We start from the raw sequence: 19812 nt of genomic DNA, 5'->3' as shown, positions 1-19812 counted from the left end.
AGAGAGGATGGGGTGGAGTAGACATTTTAGTAAGACTTTGATTCAAAGCCGGTAGAGAGATTCTGGTGCTTCCCCTGCTCCTCAGTGCATGAACTCAGACCCGGTGATGTGAAGCTGGTCGCTGCGCTGGGAGACTCGCTCACGGTCAGTTTCACATGATTTATTTGATGATGTGTTGATTCATTTATAATAATTTTTTTTTTGCTGTGAGTTTGTAATTATTGTCGTCGTTTTTGTAGACATCGTCGTCGTCGTCGTCGTCGTTGTTGTTGTTGCTGTTGCTATTATTGGTTTTGTTGTTGTTGTTGTTGTTGTTGTTGTTATTGTTGTTGTTGTTGAAGTTTTTGTTTTTTATGTTGCTGTTGTTGATGTTGTCATCGTTTCTGCTACTGTAGTAATAGTTTTTGTTGTTGCTGATGCTGTCACTACTGTTGCAGTTGTCGTCCTCGTCGTTGTTGCTGTTGTTATTGCCGTATTTTTTGTCTCTGTTGTTGGTATTCTTGTTGTTGTCGTTGTTTTCATTGTTTTTTCATTGTTGTTGTTGTTGTTGTTGTTGTTGTTGTTGTTGTGTGCTTGCTTTTAACACTCTCGGAGTTCTGAGGACTAGACTTCTACACCCACAACCACATATACGAACACACGCATACACACACAAGGGGGCTCTCGTGGCCTAGAGGTTATGGTGTTGTCTCTCATTCGAAGGTCCCGGATTCGAATCCAGGTGGCGATGAAAATTTTCGTCTCTAAAATTGTCTCCTTTCCCCTCCTGTCCTGCTTCTCCTTGGCTCTTTCTTACTGCTGTCTTGCAGCCATACCCCTGATCTTGTGGTAGGTAAGATCAACACCTAACCTTCTCGGACAAGGGTGGAAAATCTCAGAGGTCCCGTGAGCAAGTTGCGCAGATTAAAGATCCCTTGGTGGTCCAAAGTCAATAAAAGTAGGCTGCAGCCGCAACGAGGGCAAAGTTCAAAATTTCCTACCAACTGAAAATGTTTGGTGTGTCCCGCGCGCTCATATGCCCTTATGCAGTTGCGAGCGTCGTAAAACACTTACCAGATAAAACAACACCCCCCCAAAAAAAACAACAACAAACCCTTCGACCATGGGAATAGGCTGCAGAAGTTTGCAGGCAATAGAAGAGGAATCCAGAGTCCGCTGTATAATGGTTAAGCTCGTCGCTGTTGCCCGCAGAAGATGTGATTTCGATTCACGTGTTTAGACGTCTTTATTTATTGGATAACCGCAACCGTTGGGATTCAACCCTGTTTGACCGTAACGGACTTATTCGGAGCAGCCTGCCCCCTCATTGCTCAACGGTGTTAAACGCCGGCTTAAAGTAGTTTAAATCATTTAAGATCACGGAGAGGAGTCAGGACCGGTCTCAAGTTGAACGAGAAAGACTGAACAGAGGCGACATACTGTATTTATGCAAAACCTGAAGAGACACGAGACAATTAAGATAGTGGCGAGGTTATCGGTCATTTTGTTGTTTTCCCCTTAGATCAGTGTTTTGTGGAACGCTTTAGCCCAATTTGCCAAATTAAATTCGCGACCATCAATATAGCTTTTTTAAAATACCCCCCCCTCACACACAAAAAATAAACAAACCAACAACCCCCCCCCCCAAAAAAAAAACAACAACAACAACACGCAACAACAACCCAAAAACCAAGAAAAAAACCCAACAACCACCAAAACACTTTGGCTTATTAAAATTTAGTGCTCAGAAAAGCTAGACAGGCAAATGGAAGACACAAACTTAAAGAAAATAAGTAACAAACTTGAACAAACAAGCTATTGTTATGTTTTACTTTGATGTGTTGGACCATCAGTGGTTCCAAAGCTTTGGCTTATGGTTCTGTTGAAAGAGCAAAGAAGGGGTAAGAGGGGAAAAGCAGATTTATACACCAAAAATAGGTGTCACTCATGCACACTTGAGTAGCTTATAGCTGTCCACAGCCTTATCAATTAAGAACGCTATGTAGTATACATGCTAAGTTAATATATGGAACCGAAAATAAAATCAGTCTATATTTGTTCTTGTACCTTTTCCCACCTTTAAAAGGCTGACTAACATTGTTGTGCCTGTGAAGTACACATTTGCCTAAGTTGGCAAGCATGTTGTGGGAGAAAGTGTGCCCTCAGCATACCATAAATTAACCAACACACCCTTAAACAAATCCACAGTAACTTTAATCAAATTAATCATGCTGTCGTCTGCACTGATAACGATAAACATAAAGCATTATCAAATGTATTATATATGTCCACAACGTCATAACGAAACATGTGGTACCTCTCGTTATCTTGCTGTCTTCACGAGAGAGCGTACGGTTTATCATTGCCTTTCGCACCGTGGGTCAGGGTATAGGCCACGAACAAACACATTCCAGCTTTCCATATCCTGGGTCAGCCTATTGATGTTGTTCTATATCTCCCCACTTTTCTGTACGTCTATTTATGTGACCTTTTCCAGGTTCCACGTGGTCTTCCCCTTGATCTTTTACGCTGTAGGTTCCAATCCAACACTTTCCTTGTTATGCAGCTGCCTCTTTTCCTGTATGTCCAATCCATCGCCACCGCCTTCTTCCCACTTCATCCCTGACTGAGCCCTATCTTGTTCTCCTTAACACTTTCTCGTTGATGACCCTGTCTGCCCATCTGTTCCTCAATAACTTCCTTAGACACTTGTTCAAGAAAACTCGGATCCTCCTTATGTAAGCCTGAGGTGCATTCTATGTCTCAAATCCATACAACAAGACTGACTTCTCCTTTGAGTTGAAAATCCTCAGCTCTGTTCGAAGTGATAATTATGTCTCTGGTCCTCCAAATCTTATTCAAAGATATGAAAGCAGCCAGTGCTTTTTCGATATGGGACTTTATTTCAGCACCGGTTTCTCCCTCTTTGTCAAATATACTCCAAATATGATAGAAAGATTCAACGTCTTCTGGTACATTTCATTCTATTGTGACCTGCTCCTGTTGTTGTGCATCTATTTTTATGACTTTTGACTTTCCGAGGTGGATCACCAATCCAACAGACTCTGACAGGCTGTTTAAAACTGAGGCCTTTGCTTGCATCTGTTCCTGGGTGTGCGAATGAAGTGCCTAGTCATTTGCAAAGTCCAGATCGTCCAATTGTGTCCATGGGGTCCGCTGTATGCCATTTCTGTGTCTTCTGGTTGTTTCCTTCATCAGTCAATATATAGACAAGATGAAGGGAAATGGTGATAGTAAACATCCCTGTCTTACGCCAATCTTTATGTCAAAGCTGCCGGTGAGCTGGCCATTATGTAAAAACCTGCAACTCGTCCCTTCATACATGCTCTTGATGAGGTTCATCAACCTCTGTGGATTCTGTGACGTCTCAGTATCTTCCATAGTACTTCTGTAATGTCAGAGCTTGCAGTTGATATTACTGTAAATATGGCGTCGTGAGTGGTTGGTGGGTACTCTGGTGGGGTTTGCTTCTTCTTTCTTATCAAACATCTATCGTCCTTATCTCTCCTCCTCATTTTTTATTTTTGTTACTCTCTTGTAACACCTTTAATCTTCGGCACTTATATGACCTTATTGTGTTGCAAGTGCAGTAAAACACTTACTAAAACTAAAAATATGGCGTCGGTAGTCTAGTGGTTAGGCTACCGACTCGTAGCTCTGAGATTGCGGGTTCGGGGCTTCGAGACTCAGCTCAGACCGATGATATGTCTTTGGGAAATGCACGTTACGCGTATTTTCACAAACTTAGCTCGATTCTTTGAAGATGGACTTTAAATTTGGAGGTCCTGACCTTTAAATAACCACACAGTGTTGCAAGCAACTTTAAAGCGATACGGTTTCACATGTTACTGTAAGCTCTAAATTTCATGTTGCTGTAAGCTGCGCAGTTTCAAATGCTACTGTAAGCTCTCTCGTCACAAGCATCTGTGGTCAAAGATCGTACATGTGTACTATCTTCGCTGTGGTGTAATGATTCTTCATCGTTGCAAGCAAAATGCTAGGGTTCGATTCCCGGGGGGATATTTTCTTTTAAATCGAGTATTTTTGTCTGCCTGTTGGGTGTTGTGTCCTGCTCGATCCGCCTTGGTTGACGCTACTGGCGGGACTGAAGCAGCCCGCCTCTTAAATGCTGTAATTGCGTCAATTGGGACATACAATATTTACAAGTACTAAAATAAATCCTCGTCAACACAACTATTAGGAAGAAAATCTCAAGTAGGATCTTGCCATTATGTAAACCCACTGACATCATCAAGATTATTCGTATATATAGGCCCCTTATGATAATTATCATATCACTTTTTATCTGTTCGGTCAACATTCTGTAGTCAGTTTAAATTGATATGCTGTCGTAATGGAAGTATTTGTGATAAAATGAAGTAAATAAGAAGCCCGCTACTCGTGTACAGCGTTTTTAGGATTCTCCCTTTCGTCTTGAAAAAGAAAAGTTTACAGGCATGCTTGCGTTCAGAACTGTTCATGATAATAACGATGAAGATAATAATGCTGGTATTGAATGTTTTTTGTTTTGTTTTTGTAAAGTGTGTTACGGCTCTCGCAACTGCATAAGGTCATATGAGCGCGCGGGACACACCTAATACTTTTAGTCGGTAGGAAATTTTGAATTTGCCCGGATGGCCACCGAAGCCTACTCTTGTCGATTTTAGACCACCAAGGAATCTTTAACGTGCGCTACTTGCACACGGGCCCTCCGAGATTTTTCACCCTTGTCCGAGAAGGCTAGGTGTAAATCTTTCCTACCAGAAGATCAGGGGTGTGGCAGATAGACAGCTGTAAGAAGGAGTCAAGGAGTAGCAGTAGAAAGGCTGCAGAAAGAGTCAGGAGCCCAGAGGAGGGGGCAAAGGAGGTGAGGGGGTGGGGGCAGAAATAGGAGACGAAAGCAGACGAAAGAATATTGCTAGAGAGCACGAAAGGAGGTCAAAGGAGACAATGTTAGAGAAGAAATTTTTTCGGTCACTACCCGGATTCGAACCCGGGACCTTTGAATGAGAGGCCAACACCTTAACCTCTAGGTCACGGGAGCCCCCATTGAATGTTTACATGATAATACTGCTGAACATAATAATGCTGTGTCCCACATTTTTATTATTATGGACCGCATACTGAAGCTGCCACAACACGTACCTCTTCTCTCTAAATCTTTTGGATCTCTCTCTCTCTCTCTCTCTCTCTCTCTCTCTCTCTCTCTCTCTCTCTCTCTCTCTCTCTCTCTCTCTCTCTCTCTCTCTCTCTCTCTCTCTCTCTCCCTGTCTCTCACTCAATCTCTCAATCTCTCTCTCTATATATATTAATATTATATATGTGAATATGAATATTATAATAATAATTATTATTATCATTATTATAATGATTATTATGATTATGATTATTGTTGTTGTTGTTGTTGATGCCGCTGCTGCTGCTGCTGCTGTTGCTGCTGCTGCTGTTGCTGCTGCTGCTGCTGCTGCTGCTGCTGCTGCTGCTGCTGCTGCTGCTGCTGTTGTTGTTTCACTCACCCCCTAAAAATCGTGTTCTCTTGCAGGCAGGGAGAGGTTCTTCAGGAGGTATCGTAGGACTATTGATTGATTACAGAGGTTTATCCTGGAGGTGAGTCAGTGGCTATGTGGGTGGGTGAGTGAGTGAGTAGGTGGCTAGGTGGGGGCTGAGTGGGTGGCTGAGTGGGTGGCTGAGTGGGTGGCTGAGTGGGTGGCTGAGTAGGTGAGCGAGTGGCTAGGTGGGTGGGTGGTGGCTGAGTAGATGAGTGAGTGGCTACGTGGGTGGGTTGTGGCTGAGTAGGTGAGTGAGTGGCTAGGTGGGTGGGTGGTGGCTGAGTAGGTGAGTGAGTGGCTAGGTGGGTGGGTGAGTGAGGAAGTAGGTGGGTGGATGGTGGCTGAGTGGTTGGCTGAGTGGGTGAGAGAGTGAATAGATGGCTGGCTGGGTGGGTAGGTGGATGGGTGACTTAGTGTGTGAGATATGGAGAAAGTGTGTGAGAGGGTGATGCATGAGTGGGTAAGTGGCTCCTCTCTCTGTGGGTGGTTGGCGGGTGGATGAGTGGGTGAGTGGGGGAGTGGGCGGGTGCGTTGGTGAGCGGTTGGTGAATGAGTAGCTGAGTGGATGAGTGGCTGGGTAAGCGGATGCTTAATGAGTGGGTGGCTGGATGATGGGAGTTCGACGACGACGACGGCGACAATGATAATGATGATGATGATGATGATGATGATGATGATGATGATGATGATGATGATGATGATGATGAGGAGGAGGAGGATGATGATGATGATGGTGGTGGGTGATCTTGGTGCTAGGATACACAAAATAGAGACTAGTTTATAAATGACAAGGTTTTCAAAGTCAAATGAACGTTATCAAACTTTCACAAGACAGCAATAAATGGGCACAGTTATGATTTTACATACCATAAATTGGGCAAACCTTCTGTCTTGTATCACACTTTTTAACAAGTAAAGTTGGTGACAATAATAGCAACAGTGGTAAGGGTGGTGGTGATTGACTTGATTGAATGTAATACATGGGGAGTGAGGGGGGGGGGGGTGGCGGGGTGGTGGTGGTGGAGTGGATTCCAAACGACCTTGGTATGATAAGGGTTGGTTTAACGTCCCTTGCAACGCCATATAAGGTTGTTTAAAAGACAGGATCTCCGAAATCAACATCCGTCTCCGACACGACCAATCGAGAGCTTTGAAAACCCTGAAATCAACCCAAGTTCTGGAACAGTCAGTTGAGAAATTGAACTCGGGTGATCCAAGATATAGCCCAGCACAATACCAACGAAGCTAATAGTATCACCCCGTCGTCCACTTTGGGGATTGGGACCTGGATCATATGCAATATAAATCCAGCATTATAGCCTACTACTTAGGTCGTTCAAAAAGTTTTGCCTCCCCTCCAATAACTTCTAAACTATTCAAAGTATCTTCATGAAATTTGTACACAATTGACTTTCAATATGTATACTCTCAAACACAAAAAAACAGAATTATGCTATAATGTCAGACCTTTATGCTCTTGCTGTTTACATCATAGAAGCTAGGGTATACTATCGCCAAGAAAATGGAGTCCAGCAAACCTTTGAAAGTGCGCTTAAAGCAAAGAGCTGTTATTGAGTTCCTTACTGCAGAGGGAGCTGCACCCATTGATATTCACAGGCGAATGAAACTTGTCTATGGTGAAGCGTTGGGCAGATGTAAGTACTGTTTGAAGATGGGCAAAGGAGTTCGCTGAAACCAGTCCAGCAGAGACAGATTTGCATGACCAAGCTCGTTGTGGTCGTCCCAACTCTGCCAGTGATGTTTAACACCAGGAGAGAGTGGATGAGATCATCCAAGCAAACCGGCGGATCAAAGTAAGAGATGTCAGTGAAATGCTAGGGGATTTCTGTAGGGAGTGCTCAGTATATCATCCATGATGTGTTGGGTTACAGGAAAGTGTGTGCACGATGGGTTCCCCACATGTTGTCACCCGAGCTGAAATTGAACCGAAGTCAAGTTAGTGATGAACTCCTGGCTCGTTATATCGATGAAGGTGAAGCTTTCGTACGCCGTATAGTCACAGGAAACGAGACTTGGGTACACCATTATGACCCAGAGAACAAAAGACAATCGAAAGAATACAGACACACTGGCTCACCTAGCCCCAAAAAGTTCAAAGTTGTTTCATCTGCAAAGAAAGTGCTTATGACAGTGTTTTGGGACTGCGATGGTCTGATTCATAAGGAATTTTTGGAACAGGGTTCAACTATCAACTCTGAACGATGTATTGAGATTTGAGAAAACTTAGAGCACGGCTGTCACGAGTTCGGCCCGGAAAAAAATGCAATTTTGCACAACGACAACGCCCGTCCACACACGAGTCGACAAACTCAAGATGACATGAAAAGTCTCAGATTTCAAGAGACCTTACCGCACCCATTATACAGTCCAGACCTTGCTCCCTCTGACTTTTATCTTTTTCCTTAGTTTAAGAAGTACCTCAAAGAAAAACGTTATGCAGATGCTGATGAAGTCCAAGAAGATGTGCGTCGCGGGTTAAGAGGAAAACCACATGAATTTTCCACCAACGGCGTGTGACCACTTATTCCACGTTGGCGGATCTGCATCAACAAAGAAGGCAACTATATTGAAAAGTAAAGATACTGTTATGTAGCAGACATCCTAAGCTTTCATTTGGTGTATAACTTGTGTATGTAGCATCTGTAATAAAGGAATTATGAACTTGGAGGCAAAACGTTTTGAACGACCCTTGTATTTGAGCTGACGATATTTACAACCCCTCCTCTTCCAAATAAAATGTGGCATCGGTAGCCTTGTTGTAAGGCTACTGGACTTGTAATGGTGATATTGTGGGTTCGGGCGTTCGTGTCTCAGCTCGGTCTGACGTTGTGTCCTTGTGAAAGGCACTTTACTCGAATTTCCAATTTGGCTCAGTCTTTTCGGAGATGGATATTAAATTGGGAGGTCCCGCTTCTTAAATAACCTAATTGTGTTGATATGGGCGTTAAACCGATACCATTTCTCTATTTTCGTCAAATAAAAGGAAGTAATGAAATGAAACTGCAGCCGAAAAAAGGATTGCACTGGATCATAATGTATCGATTTAAACTTAGTCCGGTATCCCTATCTGGGTAGAATAAAACCCAAAATGTGCGAAATGACATAGGTTTAAACTCTCATTACAACACTGTGAAGTGAGGTTATTCAAGGTGTAGGACCTCCAAATGTAAAGTCCATCTCCGAAATGATTGAGCCAATAAATAGGAAATTTCAAGTAAAGTGCCTTTCACAAGGACACAACTTCAGACCGAGCTGAACCTCGAGACTCGAACCCCCGAAGGATTAGCTGAAACACTTAATCACTCGAGGAGACACGAAATATAAGCCCTTTCTTAACTGACCCTCCCTCTCATTTTTTTCATGTTTATCTTTAAAAAGGAAGGTGCTGCAAAATGTATGTTACTCAATTATGTCTCTAAAAATGTTTCGTCAGCGTTGGTGGCGATGGCTCGATCGAAGACACAAGGACTCTCGCAAGTAAGACATTTTGTGGGTGTATGTGTGTGTGTGTGTGTATTTGTGTGTGTGTGTGTGTGTGTGTGTGTGTGTGTGTGTGTGTGTGTGTGTGTTTGTGTGGGTGCGTGCGTTTGCGTGTGAGTGTGTGTGCGAATGTATGTGTGTGTGTGTGCGTGTGTGTTTGTGTGTGTGTGTGTGTGCGATATGTGTGTGTGTTTAAGTGTGTATGTATGTGTGTGTGTGTGTAAGTGTGTGTATGTGTGTGTGTGTGTGTGTGTGTGTGTGTGTGTGTGTGTGTGTGTGTTTGTGTGTATCTCTCTCTCTCTCTCTCTCTCTCTCTCTCTCTCTCTCTCTCTCTCTCTCTCTCTCTCTCTCTCTTTCTCTTTCTCTGTGTGTATGTGTGTATGAGGAGAAATTTTTTATCGGGTATCTCGATATTTCTGTGGGGATATTGTATCCATATTAGTTTGGATTGGCCCTGACAGCCCGCCTCCTAAAAATGATCTAAATTGTGTCGGTGGAGACGTTAAAAATATCTTCGTTGAAACAAACTTTCCAAATAAAGAAAAAGAAAAAGAAGAGGGCTGTTATGGAGCAAGAAGAACGAGCCACACTTGAAAGCTTTGACTTTAATTTAAACAAAAGAAGAAACAACAACAATGGAAAAACACAAACAAAAAAACAACAACCCCAAACAACTTCTTGTTTGAGTGGTAGACGGCAACTGACGATATGGACACTGTACACAGCAAAGCTGCACGGCACTCTGAACGACATTATGGCCCGCCTCATATATAACGTGGCCATTCATAATATGTGAGGTGTGCTGACAAAATGAGTCACTTCCCGCAATCCACAAATGGAGATATTGGCCAAATGTAATATTCTAAGCTAAGTATAACATGCCTTTTGTTTTTTCATACTTATAAATTGCAAAAACCTCACCCATAAGTGGGATGTATCTATTTCCAAAGGGTTTGAACCTGAGACATAACTCACTTTGTCAGCACGCTTCACATATAATGTCACATTTTACTACAGACATGCAGCATGAGGCCAGTCTCACAAAGAGCGTCACTCGACACTCGACACGTCACGCAGGTGAACAGACACGGGTCACGCGTGTCAGCAAAAGCGTTCAGTATAATTTTAACTGCACTCCTCACATAAGCAATTACCTCACGCTGGTCACACTGCATGCTGATTCTTTTTGAGCCATGTCTTGTCACCCCCTGCGTTAAATACCGTAGATGTGTCCTAAGCCTTTCCCTAGCAAACTGTCGAAAAAGCATGCAGCAGAAAAAAAGAGAAAAAGAAGCATGCACAGACAAAGAGGACACTAATAGACGACAAAACCTAGATCTGGATTCTATTTTTTAAAATAGTAGAGGGTTTTACGGCGCTCGCAACTGCATAAGGTCATATGAGCGCCAAGGGGTGGATGTCAACAGAGAAGTCTTTACAGGGAATCAGACTTATTCTGCTCACCTCTCTAGCTTCAACAGCACAAGGTCTGCTTCGACTATCAAGGCACCCAAAAAATAGCATGCCACAAGAGAGTGACAAACATACAAAAGAAGTAGAGGAAAAATGACAATAGTGAGGATAAGGAAAGAGAAAGCAGTAGTTCCCTGTTGTAGATCAGGCCCAGTTATGAGCGTGACATGAATCAGCCCATTTACAATTCTACTGTGCTTGAACGAGAAATGTCCCCCTTTTGGGAATGGCCTAAAGACACGACAGTCAGTGGCACTACCCCGTGGGCGCTGGATTCTATGTGATCAGATAAAGTGAGGCGTGTAATGTTGCATGCCTATAGTAAAACGTGACACGTGAAATGTCACGTTCTTTGTGAGGCGGGCCTAACAAACGTCGCGACAGTGATAGATGAGAAAATAATAATTGAACAGAGACCCAACAAGAGATATAGATCTAATAATACTGTCACCACTGGGACTTGAAACACCTTTTTATAATCTGTTAATTTTTTTTTTTCGACAGACGTTCTTCGGCAATACAACCCGGATCTCAAAGGCTTTTCTACAGGTGTGGGGGGTCCCAACAGTGATGCCGCTCATCTCAACGTCGCCGTGACCGGGGATGAATCCCAGTGAGCTGTTTGTCGATTTGTCAGTCTTGTCTTGTATGTCTGTCAGTCTGTCTGTCTGTCTGTCTGCCTGTCTGTCAGTCTGCATGTCAGTCTATTTGTCTCTGTCTGTCTGTCTGTCTGTCTGTCTGTCTGTCTGTCTGTCTGTCTGTCTGTCTGTCTGTCTGTCTGTCTCTGTTGCTGTCTCTGTCTCCGACTCTCTTTGCCTCTCCCTCAATCTGTCTGTGTTGACCCCTGCAAAAAAACCACCCTCTCTCTGTCCCTCCCTCCCCCTCCCTTTCACCCTCCCTTCCCCATCTGTCTTTCTGTCTGTCTGTCTGTCTGTCTGTCTGTCTGTCTGTCTGTCTGTCTGTCTGTCTGTCTGTCTGTCTGTCTATCTGTCTGTCTGTCTGTCTGTCCCCACCCTTTAAAAAACTCTTCTTATCAACATTCCTCGATTGGCTCAAAAGCTCCTGTTTTAATAAGAGTTTTACGGCACTTGGAACACAATTGGGTCATATAAGTGCACACGAGAGTAGCAAACACAAAAAAGGAGGAGAGATGTGGATGACAGATATTTCATAGAAAAGAAGGAACAAACCACACCCGAGCACCCGCCAGCTACCCACTCAAGTTCTCCGCCCCTTGACATTGCCGTAAAATATCATACTATTAACAGAATCATTCATCTATGCATATATCCCATCAACGCAAACAATAATAATAATAATAATAATAGATTGCATTTATATAGCGCATATCCACTTATGCAATGCTCTAGGCGCTTAACATGATACATATTATGGATTTACAAATCAATTTTAAAGGCACATAGTGTTACATACACGTGCACACACATATTCACGCACGCACCACACACACACACATACACACATACGTACACACATACACACATACGTACATGTGCACCTACGCACATACAAACTCACAACGATCTACAGCTTGGATGGATTCTGTCTAATCGAAATATGATGAAAATAGAAATGCTTTTAGTTTCTTCTTAATAATTTCTAGATTTTCTGCTTCTCTGATAGTTTTTGGAAGCCTATTCCAAACAAATGGGGCAAAATGTGAAAAAGAGCGTTAGCCATATGATTTGTAATTTATTTTAGGCTTAACAAGGGTTGTTTTGTCACTTGATGATCTGAGCGTTCTAGGAGGCACATATGGTGTTAAAAACTGTTTTAGATAGTCCGGTGATAAATCATGTAACAGATTTTATATATGATACGCTTTTTCACAGGGAGCCAGTGTAATTCTTTTAAAATAGGAGTCACATGATCATGCTTTAGTTTCTTAGTAATTATTTTGGCAGCAATATTTTGTACTCTTTGTAGTTGTTGTAACTGTTCATCAGGTACACCAGCCAGTAAGGAATTGCAATAATCAATCCTTGACAATATAAGTGATGTTGTTAAAGTTTTGGTGACACCAACAGATAGATATTTTCTAATGCTCCCTATTTTTTTCAGTCGAAGATATAGATTAAAAAAAAAATTGGATACATGGGATTTCATTGACATATCTTGATCTAGCACTTCACCTAAATTTTTTATTTTAGTTTGGGCTGATATTTCGTGGCCATTGATGTTTATTCTGATATTGTCGATTTCATTGCATGCGCTGCTACGAAGAAATAATATTTCGGTCTTATCCTCACTTAATTTTAATTATTGTTCTTGAGCATCCATTTTCTTATATCTTTGATACATCTGGCGATTCTATCTATGAGATTGTGTACATTGTCAGTTGTAGTGAATCCACACAGCTGTGTATCGTCTGCATAAAGATGGTAATTGAGGGCATATAAATAAATTATTGATGACAGACTTTGCTTGTACATTGTAAAGATGACAGGACCAAGGACCGAACCCTGAGGAACTCTGTACTTTAGAGGTAACCTATCCGACACATCATTGCCAATTTTCACTGACATAAATCTATTTTCTAGATATGATTTAAACCACATTAGCACAGTACCTGATAGTAAAACTGACTTTTCCAATCTCTCTAGTAAAATTTCGTGATCGATGGTATCGAACGCCGCTGACAAATCAAGTAGAACCAAAACACAGACTTTTTTTAAATTATCGATTTCATTTAAAACATCTGATGATACCTTTAAAAGAGCGGTTTCCGTACTGTGGTGCCTTTTATAAGCAGATTGAAAAGGTTCTTCCATGTCATTGGCCTTTGGATGTTGTTGAACATTTGTGAGGAAGGCTGTTTCGACTGTGCTTCTGGCGAACCATGCTTAAGGGAATAGAACATCCCAGTAGAGAGACAGAAATTATACAAATTACCCCCCCCCCCACAAGTCTCTTCCTTAAAAAATCGCAAAAGATTCAAAACGAAAAATGAAGACACTCGCATTGCTGTTAGGTATTGTCCTTTTCATTTAATAGCATCCTATGGCTTTTCACAAGAATAAGAAGACCCCCCCTCCCTCCTTCGAATGCCCTTCGCGCATCACGACGATCACAGGCATCTAGCTCTGTTCTGTTCCCATAAAATATAGCTGCAACCACCCTGTGGCCTGTGACCCCACCCACCCCCATCCCTCCCCCCGCTCCGCGTTATACCCTCCTCCCCCGGACCCTGGATGTTGAAAACATCATCATCATCATCATCACGTTGCCGAAGATACGGCGATGAAAAAGAGGATGTCAAACATATGTTTGAATGCCCAGGAACAATGGCAATTCGAATGGAGTTATTTGGACGGGTGGAGGTGCATTTAAGTATATTGACAATGGATCCGAAAAAGAGCCCCGATCTCGCTTCAAGATTTCTTCGTGGAGTCTACCAGGCCCATTAAGGAAACAAACAAAAAATAATTATCATCATCAGCCTCTTTCACCTTTGTCCATTTGTTGGGTATTGGCCGCTAAGAAGAGCTTCCCACCTGCCTCTGTTCTGAGCGATCTTCTCCACCTCCAGCCAGCTGCTTCTGTGTCCCATATGCCTGTGATCTATCTCTAGATCTCGTTCCATGGTGGATCTTGGCTTTCTTCCTTTTCTCATCCCTTTATGCTTTTACCCTATTTTTTTCTCAGCGAACTCATGGCCCAGGCAACGGATCTTGTGGACAAGCTACAATCTGACTCCAGTGTAGACTTCAACAACGACTGGAAGGTCATCACGGTGTTCATAGGGGGCAATGATCTCTGTGCAGCTTGCACGGACGAGGTGAAGAGTGAGAATGGCCATAGGAGGGTGCAACTTGTCTTTATATCATGCAGATATAAATATGCGTATCTCTATCTTGGTGGGTTTTTTTTTTGGGGGGGGGGGGGTTGTAGGAGGGGTATGGGGGCTAGTGGTCGGAGGTGGGTGTGGGGCTGCAACTGATAGTGATTATAAAACGTACGAGTATAATGTAATACACATCTCTCTCTCTCTCTCTCTCTCTCTCTCTCTCTCTCTCTCTCTTCCTCTCTCTCTTCCTCTCTATCTATCTATCTATCTATCTATCTATCTATCTATCTATCTATCTATCTATCTATCTATCTATCTATCTATCTATCTATCTATCTATCTATCTATCTGTCTGTCTGTTTCTTAAATTCATTATGTTATATTTTATACACGTATGTAGACACACATACACACACATAAACACACACACACACACACACACACACACACACACACACACACACACACACACACACACACACACACACACAGACATATACACATACAAACGTATATATACACACACAGCCACACATTACATTGTATGTATTATGTATGTATTTTGTCCCATAAGGCGAAGTACAGCGTGGAAAAGTATAAGGAAAACCTCCAGGAGACCCTGGACTACCTCCACAGCAACGTGCCCAGAGCCTTCGTCAACCTGGTCGAGGTGCTAAATATAGAGATAGCCAAGGACCTGGCGGAGGGGCTGGTGTGTCAGGCCATCCACGGGTGAGTGCTCAAGTTTTACTTTAGGATAAGACAAGATAAGATCACTCTTTAATGTCCAGATCCTGGCCAATTGGTTTGGTGTTCCACCACGCTCATACATACGTTCACACGTACACACACATATTCACACACATACGCACCCACGCACACATACGCTCTCTCTCTCTCTCACACACACACACACACACACACACACACACACACACACACACACACACACACAAACATGCACACACACGTAGTACGCTTGCACTTGCAAACAGGCTCACAGTCACATAATATAAATGGAGTGTAATATAAACAATGATAATGTTAAGCTAGATACACACTCCGTATTCGGACTGTAACTCAATGGTATTCTGATGCATGCTTTAAGGTCATAGATCTAGATCTAAATAAACACATTTTAAAAACATCACCACAATTTTTTTCTTTGTTTTTTTCTGAAGATTATTCCGCAATTGTGTTGTTGCTGTTGTTTTGTTTTGTTTTTGTTTTTTTAAAAAGTATTTAACCCTTCTACTCACAGCTTTCTGTGCACCTGTGCAACCAATCCGAGCAGCCCAGAAGCAGAACAACAGTTGGTGGAACTCAAGAACCAGTACCAGGGGGCAGCACGCGACCTCGCCTCCTCTGGCCGCTATGACACCAAGGATGACTTCACCGTCGTTTTGCAACCGTTTTACCGCGACACCTACCTGCCGTACAAGGTCAGCGGAGCTCTTCTTTTTGTTTCTTTCCTCATTCTTACTATCAACTTTTTTCTTCTACTTCTTTTGTATATTTGTTACTCTCTTGTGAACGGCTTTTACCGGGGTGCCTTGATAGTCGAAACAGACTTTGTGCTGTTGAGGCAAGAGAGGTGAACAGAGTAAGACTGATTCCCCGTGTGGACTTCTCTGTTGACATCCACCATTTGGTGCTCATATGACCTTATGCAGTTGCAAGCGTCGTAAAACCTTAGTCAAACTAAAACTACAACGTTCTTTTGGGCTAAGCATGTTCATTATGGGTTATCTTTTTATAGGAGTTTTATTCTTGTGGCTTACTTTGTTTCAATATGTCTTCGATGATGTCGGACGGATCTGTTCTCATTTTAATTTCGTGTCTATAAGAATTAAAAAAAGGGAGACAGCTCCCATAAGATGATAAGAGAGAGAGAGAGAGAGAGAGAGAGAGAGAGAGAGAGAGAGAGAGAGAGAAGGATGTTTAAGTGTTATTGATAAATACTCATATGATTTGCGAAGTTTACTTTCGGGTTTCCTCAATTATGAATTTAACACCCTGACTTAGTAAAGGCTATTTTTAAAACCATATAATCTTTGAACTACATATTTCTCGCCGACAGATTCTGAGCTTGCGGGATATTTACTTTCGTGTTTTGTCTCTATCTCCTCTTCTTTCTATTTGTTTTTTCTTTACTGTCAATCGTTGGCGAAGAACTCCGTCTTCAAAATGACCTTTACATTTTTATTAGGGAGTCAAAGCTGATATTAACCTTCCACCCCTCCCCTCTATTCACTTAAACAAATCGAATGTATTGAGTACGCAATAGGTTAATACGTTGAATTTAAATGTAAATGTATAAATGACTATTTGGTAATAACTGTTACATCTCGGGCTTTTTGTGACAGCCTGATGGTACAATCGACTACTCTTACTTCGCGTCGGACTGTTTCCATCACAGCAAGAAGGGGCAAGAGGCGACAGGAGGAGCCCTATGGAACAATATGGTGAGTTGAGCACGCGTCAGTTAATGAGAGTGGGGGCACCATTTGTCGCCAGCCCTCCTCCTCCCTCTCTCTGTTTCTTTCTCCCCCCCCCTCTCTCCCTCTCTTACAACCCCCCTCTCTCTCTTGCTCATTCATTCTCTTTCTTGCGCGCGCGCGCGCGCGCACACACAAACACATGCACACACACACACATGCATACACACATACACATGCACATGCACACGCACACGCACTCACACACAAACACACAGACACACACACACACACACACGCACACAGACACACACACATATACACACACACGCTCATATATATATATATATCTATCTATCTATCTATCTATCTATCTATCTATCTATCTATCTATCTATCTATCTATGGAAGGTTGGCGGGAGCTCTGGCGTGTGCTCCTTCTTCCCAATTAGATTTGCATTGTCCTTATCTCTGTCCATTTTCTTTGCACGTTAATATCTCGTAACATCTCTAATCCTCGGTACTTTTATGACCGTATTGTGCTGTGGTTGCCGTAAAACTCTTACTTAAACTTAGCTAGCACACACACACACACACACACACACACACGCACACACACACACACACACACACACACGCGCACACACACACACACACACACATGCGCGCGCGCACACGCGCACACGCATACGTGTACATACACGCATACACATAATTCCTAGAGATAGACTGATCGATCCATGACTGACATGACTGTAAAGAGTTTGTTGGCTGCCTTTGCCCTATGAGAGGCCTACGATGGAATGAATCTTCTTCCGTCACGACACAATTTGAATAATTATTATCAGGAGACAAGCAGCTTTGAATCCCCAACTGGGTGTACTGAACACGGGTTAACGCAGGCTCTTTTTAAGGCTCTCCACTCTTTTGGATCTGTCCTATCGGAGATGATCATTAAATTCAGAGGTCCTGCCTCTTATATAACTTTACGTTTTTTTAAAGAGGCGTTAAATCTATAACATTTGGGAAATTCGAATTTCACACAACATTGTTCTCTTGTGTCCAGGTGGAGCCTGTGGGAGAGAAACGGCTGAACTGGATGCCAGAGGAGCCTCTGGAATGTCCTACAGAAGTGAGTATGCCGTTAGGACATACGTTAAGCTTGAAGGCCTTTACTGAAACATAAATCTTTGTCAACGTTATCATTGCGATGTAACCTTGCAAAACAGAAACGTCCAATCGAATGTCGTCCTCGCTAGTTTGTACAATTATTGAAACAATCCTGTACTTAAAGATTTGTGAATGAATGTAGGTGTCTTTAAGCCCCCATCGACACAATTTAGATACTATAGAAGGCGGGCTTTGAAGCCGTGCCTGTTAAGGCCAACCCAGGCTAAGAGAGATACATCATGCCAGGGAAAAGACCGAGATTTTCGATTTTAAAAAATGCTGCACACTCGTGAATCGAACTTGGTTCCCCTGTGTGCGACAGTGACGCGCCTAACCGCTGCACCGTCGGCGCCTAACCGCTACACCGTCGGCATAGGATCAATAAATGGAGAACTCAAACAGATGTTCATCCTTCTTTCTAATAATGTTCACAACGTAATAGTCAAATCATTAGTTTGTCGTCGTTCAAGCACGTATCGATGGTCTTTTTCGAGCCTATTTCTCGATGTAAGGTTGCCTTCAACTCTTTACTGACTCTCTAGTATCATGTTCTCATTGTCTGGGTTGCTTGTGGCAGAACTGATGCAGTCCCCTCCTTCTACCTTTTTTTTTGCATACAATTGCCCTTATTTATTGCTTCTGAAATTTGGCAGATGCTGTGTTGACGTTGAATGCTAAAGCTTAACTCCAGTTACAGCAACAACCGTGTTTTCTGGTTTCACATTTTAATGTTGATGATAACAGGAACGTTAAAAAACATTCTTTTTTTTCATCCCCAGGACTCCCCGTATCTATACACGGCTAAAAATAGCCCGTCAATGAAGGTGGTTGGTAGCCAGTAGAACCAGACATTCAAGCGGTAGAATGCAAACAACGCTGTGTAGAGTAAGCGGGTATTGAGGACTTCTTCGAATCCTATTACACTTTGTTGCTAAGTGGATGCGTCGTTGCTTGTTTTTCTGAACGGTTGTGAAAGTGGAAGGTATGGTTGTTGGGATGAGTGGTTGGCGGGTGCTCTGGCGTGGTTTGCTCCTTCTTTCCAATCAAACACCAGCCGTTCTTATACCCAACTATGTTGTAAGTGCCGTAAAAGGTTTACTAAAACAAAACAAAAGCTAAAACAAGCCTGATATGGTGTTCTATTTCTAACTTTAGAAAAGACAGCTATTGTCGCCTTTCCCTTTTTCCTTAGTACACCGGCTACCCTTGATCTGCCTGTGTGTCAAGGAGATGAAAGTTAAATTCCAAGGTTCCACCTCTTGAATAACATAACATTGTTAAACGGGGCGTTAATAAACCCATACGCTTACTAACTTACTTGGGTGTCAAGACAAATATCATGGTGAAATCAAAGTTACAAACAAGACTGTATTAAGTTGAAGGAAGAGGTGCGGAAACAAGACCACAGCATTTACAGACCACCCCTTATCCTAATGAATAAAAAAAAGACGAACCGACATTTAGAAGAAAACACAAACTCACTCAAAAACAACCCAAAAGCCAGTAAACAACAATTTTATTCCACTTGTTAAACCAGTTACACGAATGAATAAAAAAATGGTTGCAGTAAAAAAAAAGGGAGTACTCCCCCCCCCTCCCTTCAGTAACTGTCCACCTTAAGGACACAGCTGCCGATTCATCACTACTTCCATTATTAATTAGATTTAGAGCCTTTCACAGCAGCTGAACTGCAAGTCACAATACGCATAAAATCTTTCTTAAACCGGCTGTTAAGTACAACATACACGATAAAGTTTGACGAAGCATTCAGGGCGCAGACGATAAACACTAAGTCTGCTGTGAGCATGAACAGCTCATGGTAACGTCTCCCGAAGTTGAATTCGGGTTCGAGGCTCTTGCTATAGACAATAGT

At 42.6% G+C, this 19812-nt stretch overlaps 1 protein-coding gene across 1 annotated transcript in view; it reads left to right on the top strand.

Moving 5' to 3' along the window:
* The window catches only part of LOC101858065 (phospholipase B1, membrane-associated), a gene marked incomplete in the record, with an annotated part of 23896 nt that extends 5019 nt beyond the window's left edge, over window positions 1-18877 (top strand). Inside the window, 10 exon segments of the mRNA XM_035972516.1 lie at window positions 86-144; window positions 5543-5607; window positions 9004-9047; window positions 11028-11136; window positions 14190-14322; window positions 14906-15063; window positions 15593-15773; window positions 16698-16796; window positions 17836-17901; window positions 18719-18877. Of these exon segments, the coding sequence (XP_035828409.1) occupies window positions 86-144; window positions 5543-5607; window positions 9004-9047; window positions 11028-11136; window positions 14190-14322; window positions 14906-15063; window positions 15593-15773; window positions 16698-16796; window positions 17836-17901; window positions 18719-18781 (977 nt within the window).
* Between the last annotated feature and the right edge of the window lie 935 nt (window positions 18878-19812).

Source organism: Aplysia californica, unplaced genomic scaffold (genome assembly GCF_000002075.1).
Source record: "Aplysia californica isolate F4 #8 unplaced genomic scaffold, AplCal3.0 scaffold00719, whole genome shotgun sequence".
Lineage (NCBI taxonomy): Eukaryota > Metazoa > Mollusca > Gastropoda > Aplysiida > Aplysiidae > Aplysia > Aplysia californica.
Note: the sequence above shows the minus strand (reverse complement) of the source record. Positions and strands in the feature narration are given on the sequence as shown.